Below are 9,634 nucleotides of genomic sequence, written 5' to 3'. Positions count from 1 at the left end.
ACACTGAAAATGCTGGAATATTTTTGTGGACACAGATGGTGGGGAATGGAAATCAAATGCAGCAATTCTTCTGATGTATGTAATATTCAGTGTCACTAAGCACTCCTTTCCTCTCTGGTTCTCACTTCCCTACTTCTATTCTCTAAAGAAGCTGGCCACCTAGGCTGCTGGTTCCAGAGGAGTGCTGGGCAGGGTGGGGGTGTAACTTGCCACAGAATCCTGAGTCCAGGCCAGGAGCCAAGATGCAGAGAGGCAGAACAGGCAGCAAAAGCTGGCTAAGATCTGTATTGTGAGCAGTTTCTGGCTAAAAGCTCTGCTGTGAGCAGTTTCCATTCTTGACTGGTGAAGTCAAAATTCTCAACTTGTAGACCAGAAGGATTAAAGAATACTACATTATCCATTTTCGCTGCACTGGCTGAGCAGCACCCAGGTTTGCCTGAAGTTGCAGGTGAGTCACTGTCATTTCTTCCCACTCCACCAGCCCTGTGTCCAACAGGTTGACTGGAGACACAGCTCTAAAAGGCCACTAGGCACTATGCCAATCTCACCTGATCTCCTGAATTTAGCTTCTTCTTTAACTGTGGGGTCGCTGTTATTTAAACTCTTGCCTCAGCCCACGCTTGTTCTATTCCTTGTCTCTCTGCCTTTCTCTTTTTCCCTAAAGGGAGCGCTTCCCTTTGTGTTGGAGAATGTGCCCAGAATGTCTCTTCTGAGGACACTTAGAAAGTGTGTAGTGAGCTGGGGATTTGGCTCAGTGGTAGAGCGCTTGCCTAGGAAGCGCAAGGTCCTGGGTTCGGTCCCCAGCCCCGGGGAAAAAAAAAAAGTGAAGTCCTAGAAAGAAAGTGTGTAGTGTTCCTGTGGGGCACCCGGTGTGCTGAGCTCCCCTATTCTTAGTGAGCCACTGAAACTTCAACTAAAAGGATTATTTTTCAACTAGGAGCTGGAAACCTAAGGAAGAAGGAAATCTCGCATGAATGACAGATGGGAACCAGAGAGACGTGGGATGAAATCTTGAGTCGGGTACCCCAGACATGCTTTCCCATGTGTTCACAGCCCTAGAGAACATCACGGAGTGAATACCTTACAATAGATGAGGGAAGGCTATAAATCCTCAAGTTCGGACTCATTCTGCTATTGCCACCTGTTTCTGAACTTTTAGTCCTCTTTCTTGCACTTACGGAGTCCTCTCTCTGCTTCTGTCCTCCAGATCTTCACATTCCCTCCCTTGCCCAATTCTGCCACCCAAAGCCACCAGCTTAAATCTACACACCAGGTAGGCTGAGGAGTGGGGGACTGGGAGTTCTGAATTACAAAGTTGAGGAAAGGCTCTACTTATATCTAGGAGGGGCCACTGGGACCGGCTGTGTGTCCTGGGCAGTTCCCTGCCTGATAGAGGCTAGATGGGTTCCCTCCACACGACCACTCCTGCGTTCCCAGCCTCCTCGCTCTACCGCGCACTCGCAGCTCCCTAGCGACACCAGCCACCAAGCTGGTGGAGAGAGTAGGGGTGCGCTAGTGGGAGGCTTCTCCCTCGGGAACCTGGGAGATCCCTGCCGCCAGCAGGGGCTGTGGCACCGCCCGCGCGGGGACCCACGCTTAGATCTAGCGCCTTCCCAACTTCGCAGTGCCTTCAGGCCAAGGCGGTCGGGATGGATCTGTCACCCCGCAACCGGCCGCTTCTGGACTCGTCCTCGCTGGACAGCGGCTCCCTGACCTCGCTGGACTCCAGCGTCTTCTGCAGCGAGGGCGAAGGGGAACCCTTGGCTCTGGGGGACTGCCTTACGGTCAACGTGGGAGGCAGCCGCTTCGTGCTCTCTCAGCAAGCTCTGTCCTGCTTCCCGCACACGCGCCTGGGCAAACTGGCCGTGGTGGTGGCCTCCTACCGCCGCCTGGGCGCCCTGGCTGCAGCCCCCAGCCCCTTGGAGCTTTGTGATGATGCCAACCCGGTAGACAACGAGTACTTCTTCGACCGCAGCTCTCAGGCATTCCGTTATGTCCTACACTATTATCGCACTGGCCGCTTGCACGTCATGGAGCAGCTCTGTGCACTCTCCTTTCTTCAGGAGATCCAGTACTGGGGCATCGATGAACTCAGCATCGACTCCTGCTGCAGGGACAGGTACCAGCAGGGCGCGGCAATTGGGCGGGAAGGGAGGAGAGGGTGGTAAGAAAGCCCAGGCAAAGACTTGAGGCTTTGTGTAATCTTGTCTACTCCAACCCTGGGAATAGGTATGTCTACATTTTGGCTGTAAAGTAAATCAGCCCTAAAGTCAACTTGTGCATTGAACTTTAAAATAACAAAAACAAAAACTTCTTGCTCCATTTCTCCCAGAGGCTAATACTCAGATCTCTTGTGAGACTTCAGACCAGTCAGACTTGCAGTAAACATCTGATAATTTAATAGATGAGTCAGAAAAACTACGCCCCCAAAGATACATAAGAATGAAAGGTTTTTGGTTTATCATTCATCAAACCTTGATTTTAACTGTGAAAACCTTGTTTGAAGGACCTCATTAATGTCCTGAAGCAGAGATCATTGCCTGGGTGACAATTATCTGATTTGATAGTGACTTACTGTTTCCTGTCATTCCTACCACTCCTTCATATATTTTTCTTTTATACACATGAACATTCCATGTGGGAAATACATGTCCTTGTTACCAGAAAAATAAGTCACAAAAAACTCACTGATCTTAGGTTGCCTGCTAATGTATAAATCCATTTACATAAATTTCTACTATGAAAAAGTGTCATTTTAAAAGTAGTCAGAAACCTGTCAAGGACCATCATGGAAAAATATGAATATATATTTCTATATTTTATTCATATATAAGTGTGAACTCTGCAAATTTAATCCTCTTGTACGTGTGTGTGTGTGTGTGTGTGTGTGTGTGTGTGTTTAAATTAATCACAAAGTTGTCTTCTCTGAAAGATACTTCAGAAGAAAGGAGCTGAGTGAAACTCTTGACTTCAAGAAGGACACAGATGACCAGGAAAGTCAACATGAGAGTGAACAGGACTTCTCACAAGGACCTTGTCCTACCGTCCGACAAAAGCTCTGGGATATTCTGGAGAAGCCTGGGTCTTCCACAGCAGCCCGGATCTTTGGAGTGATCTCCATCATTTTTGTGGCAGTGTCCATCGTCAACATGGCCCTGATGTCAGCTGAGCTAAGCTGGCTCAACCTACAGCTGCTGGAGATTTTGGAGTATGTGTGCATCAGTTGGTTCACCGGGGAGTTCATTCTGCGCTTCCTGTGTGTGAAAGACAGGTGCCACTTCCTGAGGAAGGTTCCAAACATCATAGACCTCCTTGCCATCTTGCCCTTCTACATAACTCTTCTGGTGGAAAGCCTGAGCGGCAGCCACACCACCCAAGAGCTGGAAAATGTAGGACGTCTGGTCCAGGTTTTGAGGCTCCTTAGAGCTCTGCGCATGCTGAAGCTGGGAAGGCATTCTACAGGTACTCATATTTCACTGGTGCCTTTTAATTTTCCTTTTAACATAAGTTTAGATATATTGGCACAACACCCCCTTCTATTCCTATCCATCTTTCATCTTCTATAAAAGGGAAGAAAAATCTTCAAGATGCTATCATAAGCATATCTATCTATCATCTATCTTGTACACACACACACACACACACACACACACACTTTCTGTCCACAATATATATATATATATATATATATATATATATATATATAACCTTCTTCTCAAAGATCATACATAAAACATACATAAAGGCATATAAATTATATAATATAATAGGGCCATAAGCTATTTGTACCTTCTGTTTCCAAAAGTATTTCAGGTGTATGGTCTAATATACATACATACATATATATATATATATATATATATATATATATATATATATATATATATACTGGAGAAAAGAGTCAGGGCAGAAGAAAAATGGCCAGGTGTTGATGGCCTTCCACTTACTTTTGATGAATAAATAAAATTATTTTGTGTTAGAAGAAAGATATGTCAGTAATTAATGTCTTATTCAGCATTTTAAATTATCTTAAATTTTGAAAAATCAAATAAACATTCTCTAGAAAATATTCATATACAACATACAAACAAACAAACAAACATACACACACACACACACACACACACTAATCTGTCACTAAAAGTTATAGCCAATGTCAAAGGAAATCAAACAGAGCAATTAAAAAAATTATTTTCTCCCATAAAGAAGGGGAGGGGGGAGGGGGATGTTTGTCCGGAAACTGGGAAAGGGAATAACACTCGAAATGTATATAAGAAATACTCAAGTTAATAAAAAAAGAAAAGAAATGTAAAAAAAATTATTTTCTGAAAGTAATGGTGCTCAGTACTAGGTTTTATGACTATTGAATATTCAAGGGTTATCAGCGTTAACTTAAAGGAAATGAGGATATTTCCACAAATTCATGACTTCAGGTCAGATTTTAGTACATGGAATAGTTTCTGAATGGTGTATGTTAGCAGATATGCAAATATTTTGAGGTAGGTCATTTGGCATCCATATATATTTTGAGATACACTGGAGTAGAGTGCATAATAATACAATACAAACATATATATACACATACAAATATGTTTACAGAGTACTGCTCCCATAAATATCCACAAAGATATATTTGAATGACCACTGTAAAAATGGTGGTAGCCATGTCTCCTTATTAAGACAGGGAGTAATTAACCTGAGTTTTTGTTTTACATCTCTATAATTAAAACTCACCCTGCAGAATTCTAGTCATGCATTTTCCTAGCTAGTCTTACATTCCAAGGATGTGATAATGGGGTTTCCAAGAAGTTTTACAAGTAACACTCTTTGTTTCCTGACACAGATAATGGGATGCTTTCTTTGAGTATTTATAAACTCTTCACAGGATTCAACTTATAAAGCACTGGGAGCTACATTTTTTCAAAAGAAAGGAAAAAGGAAATAATAGTAATCACCACAGTGTCATCTCTTCAAAAGTTTTCAGTTCTACAGCGAGTGCGGCTAACAAAGCTTCAATTTAAAGTGTATGACAAATGTATGAATATGTGATAGATTTTGTCAGGGATAAGATTTACAAAATATAGCCACAGCTACCGTAAGTCCCCACATATTTGAAACTTCTGTTGAGAGATATTACATAATTATGGTTAGGATCCCTCACAGTCTTGGTATAAATCCTGGCTTTGTACCTTTGTACTACATATGTTAGCACTGTGAATATTATTTCTGAGCATTATCTAAGAAACATATGAATATAGCATTTATCTTTAAATTAAATCAGTTTTTAAGCACTATATTTCTCATCATATAGTGTCAATTTATTTCTAAACTGTCATTTCACATAGACACATCCAAGACAATTTTGTAACAAGGTAGTATAAAGTTATTCTGAAAGATATATTTTTTAATGTAAACCTCAAAATCAACATGCATTCTTCTTTACAAATAGATGATATTAAGGCTTTTAATCTCAATATTTGAAGAGCAAACTACAAAATAGGTAGATTATGGGTTGTATTCTAATGGATTTCAAATAATCCCTAAGAGGGAGTAAGAATAAAAATTATTCTAAAAAGTATTGATTTGGGCTTTCAAGGCAGTTTTTTTGTGTGGTCATGTTGTTGTGCCTTCAAAACAGAAACTCTTGGAAACATTTCTCTAACCTCGGGGAAGACATTTCACTGGTTATTAAGTCCTGGTTTATAGTATGTTCTTGTTGCTCTTCTTGGCACCTAGGCTTTTCATAGGTGGTACTGGAATTCCATAAGCCTGTGACTCCTCAACGTTGGTAAATTCCTCACCCCCCTTCATTACTATGCCTTTTGGCAATGTAAGATTTTGTTACTTAGCTTTATCCTTACATAGAATCCCAAATATCATATGATCAAGGGTAACAAGAATTAGAATTTCAATTGGTATTCTGGGAATTCCAGAACCTTTGTTTACACTGGTAAGAATATGTTTTGGATATACATGTGAAGCAAGTGTTCCACTGGTGCCTAATTCATCCTGCTGTTTGAATTTATCGCCATGGAATAAAACCTTCCTCTGGCTTTCAGGCAGTGAAACATCTGATTGTATTAAGCTTTGTTATGAGTAAGAAAATAAGACATAGGAGCAAGCAGAGTTCTGAGTTCAAGGCCAGCCTGACCTAAAGAGTGAGTTCCAGGACAGCCAGGCTGTGTAAAGAAATCCTGTCTCAAATGAAAAAAATCAAACAAAATAAAGAAAAAGATAATAAAAGAAGACACAAAAATATATAAGAACACCAGCAAAATGCTGTTAAGCAGAAGAGCTGACATGACATGCTAAAAGTCAGGTTTGACCAAGTGAGTCTTCCACAGGCATCTCTGCAAAGGACCTTCACCACATGAAGTAATGAACTCATGTAAGACACTTTCTGCCTGCCTTTCAGTCTCATGTTTTACATTAAAAAGTCAGAAATAACATGATATCAGTTATTATACAAGTAAATGAATGAATGTATGTAACAGTTGTCTTTATCCTTCTTAACCCCACCCCCACCAAGAACACTCTAAGCTTTCTGGAACCAGAGGTCATAATTTAGCCTTCACTGTGTCCCCAGAACATGGCTCATCATATTAGTTATGCAGAACATGCATGTGGGTGGAATGCAAGGAGGGAGAAGGGAAGGAGAGAAGCAGAAGAAGGATGAGTATGCCTGACAGCACCTCTTCTCTTGCAGGATTGCGCTCACTTGGGATGACAATCACCCAGTGCTATGAAGAAGTCGGCCTACTGCTCCTGTTTCTATCTGTGGGAATTTCTATATTTTCAACAATAGAATACTTTGCAGAGCAAAGCATTCCTGATACAACCTTCACAAGTGTTCCTTGTGCATGGTGGTGGGCCACAACATCCATGACTACAGTAGGATATGGGGACATTAGACCAGACACCACGACAGGCAAAATCGTGGCCTTCATGTGTATTCTATCAGGAATCCTTGTCTTGGCCTTGCCTATTGCCATTATTAATGATCGCTTCTCTGCTTGTTATTTCACCTTGAAACTCAAGGAAGCAGCTGTGAGACAGCGTGAAGCTCTCAAGAAGCTTACCAAGAATATAGCCACTGACTCATACATTAGTGTTAACCTGAGGGATATCTATGCCCGGAGCATCATGGAGATGCTTCGATTAAAGGGCAGGGAGAGAGCGAGTACTAGAAGCAGTGGTGGAGATGATTTCTGGTTTTAAGTTTACCTTCAACTTATTTACAAAACCTATGTACATTTGACTGGATTGATGAAGCCTTGCTGCTATGGCTATCTGTATACTGATTATGATTTTCTTGACCACTTATCTTCTTTCTGGTGTATTTTCTAGAATATTTAACATCTCCTATAGCATCTACTGATTATTTTAACACACATGTCTTCAACGTAGCCAATTAATACAACCAAAATCAATTGGGAAAAGAACACGTATCTGAATTTTGAAGTATCAATTAATATAATTTCATACATCAAAATTTAAAGAATCATGTGTCATTATTCTTGGGCTTTCAGCAGTGATGTTTTCTGTTTTTTCATGGAAGTAGAACTGCACAGTCCATGGGGAGTTGGGGCAGTGAGCATTTAAAAATACACAGTGCATCTTTTTGTCATTTAAAGATATTCTACAAATAAGTTACTTCTTTCTCTATCAATTAAAACTATTGAGTATAAATATAAGCTTTGCAATCAAACACTTAAGCTTAGTAGCCATAGTGAGTACCACATCTTCCATCAAGTGCAAGTCACTGGTTCCAACTGGACAGAGCTCTACCCTTCAACAGTCAATTTCTAAGTGGAAGCCTCAAACTGCTGAAGACTTGAAGTAGGTGAGACTTCAAGTCCCTGGACAATTTCATTATCCCAGCTGAGTGTGATGTGTGAAGAAGAATGCAGCATAGCTCTCTGGGAAAATTAAATGATTTATAAAACATTTCATTATGGATGAATTATTTAAGCTATGCTTTCAAAGTCATGAATATGGAAAACTAAAGTAGTAAATTTATTCACCAAAAAGATTAGATAGTCTTTTCATATGTGGAAATATGTTGGATGACATCATTAGTTGAACTCAAAGAACTTTCTATTTGTTAAAAAATTGTGAGAAGCTTTCTGACTGTGGAGGTAAATAACAGATGTTCAGATATCACAAGCACTTCTTTGGTATTTATGGGAATACTACAATACCTAGATGTTGTGGCATATAATTAAAGCCAAAGTTTTTAAAACTAAGAAACAACCCTGGTTCTAAATATTATAGTAAATAATACTTTCAAAAGCTTAACAAAGGATTCCCTTATTGCCTACTTTCTTGATGTATGAAATAAAATTCCATAGATAGATAGATAGATAGATAGATAGATAGATAAATAGATGGTTGATTGGCTCTGGGATAGAAATGTTACTCTTCCTATTTATAAAACTAATATACATGAAATGCATACATGCAGAATAACTGCAATATTAAAACTTCACTGAGAATAAAATTAGGAAAAGACACTTAGAAGAAATCATAGCTGACATGGATGGTAATAAGCATTGAATAACAGTTTCCTTTAAATCCTGAGGTGGTAAGGCAAGGCTCAAATCTTAGCACACAGAAAGCTCAACCAGAATATATGTAAACCTGTGACCAACTTGACTGCATAGCACATTCTAGGTCAGCTTAATCCAAATAGCAAGTGCAAGGAAACCTGGACTACATAACAAGCTCAAGGAATGGTAAGAACCTGTCTCAAAAAGAAAAATATAATCCCTTGTCCTAATATATGGCTTGATAATTTGTAATGTACTGTTGATGTGTGCCTGTATATTTCACCAAGTATATTTAAGGCATCTTGCTATATTACAAACTACCAACCAAGCAAGAAAGGTGCCAATCATTTGTGAGATGCCATGGTTTCTAAGTACATTCCTAATTTAAAGATACAAGATTGTAATATTTAGCACAGAAGCAAGGTAATAACTCCTGGTGTCTGCATGTGTATGTTTAAAATCTGAACAAATTTCCATGACATGAGTTTTTTAAAACTATAATTTTTTTCTACTTTTCTTTTAGTGCAAATCGAGTGTTTATATACTATGTTCTGATGATGGGTTCATTTCTCTCAACTCCTCTGAGATCCTCTTCATCTCCTGTGTCATCAAAATCCACCCCTTTTTTGTCTTTCCCTTAGAAAACACAAAGACATTTTAATAATAGTGATGATGATAATAATAATAATAATGATGATGATGATGATGATAACAATAATAGAATAGGATTTAGATCAACAACAAAAAGCAAGAAAACAGAGGGAAAGCTCAGGGATTATATAGAAGAGGCACACACACTTGCACAGAGGAACTCAATAAAAATGCAAAATGGAAGCCATGATAGATTTACAAACGACCTGTAAGGTTACAATAAATAAAAATAAAAACCAAAACACCTTGGCAAGACATTATGTGACAAAGAATCTCAAAAGACTCCACTAAATTTGTTTTGTCTTGGCTATCTACTGCCTGTCATTAGGTATTTGTATTCCTAGTGAGACACAAATGGAGAGAACTGATTTCTCTTTTGTGAGAAGTTATAAACTGGAAATAACTTCCAGGTTAGGGATGAGGCTTGCATTAAA

At 39.5% G+C, this 9,634-nt stretch overlaps 1 protein-coding gene across 1 annotated transcript; it reads left to right on the top strand.

Moving 5' to 3' along the window:
• Positions 1 to 315: 315 nt before the first annotated feature.
• Positions 316 to 8,805, top strand: Kcnv1 (potassium voltage-gated channel modifier subfamily V member 1). Its single transcript, NM_021697.3, is given in 4 exon segments — positions 316 to 448; positions 938 to 2,119; positions 2,933 to 3,462; positions 6,707 to 8,805. Coding segments are annotated over 3 exon segments (1,512 nt in total). The 5' UTR covers positions 316 to 448; positions 938 to 1,649; the 3' UTR covers positions 7,219 to 8,805.
• The last annotated feature ends 829 nt before the right edge of the window (positions 8,806 to 9,634 follow it).

This window comes from Rattus norvegicus, chromosome 7 (assembly GCF_021556685.1).
Source record: "Rattus norvegicus strain SHRSP/BbbUtx chromosome 7, alternate assembly SHRSP_T2T, whole genome shotgun sequence".
NCBI classification, from domain to species: Eukaryota; Metazoa; Chordata; class Mammalia; order Rodentia; family Muridae; genus Rattus; species Rattus norvegicus.
Note: the sequence above shows the minus strand (reverse complement) of the source record. Positions and strands in the feature narration are given on the sequence as shown.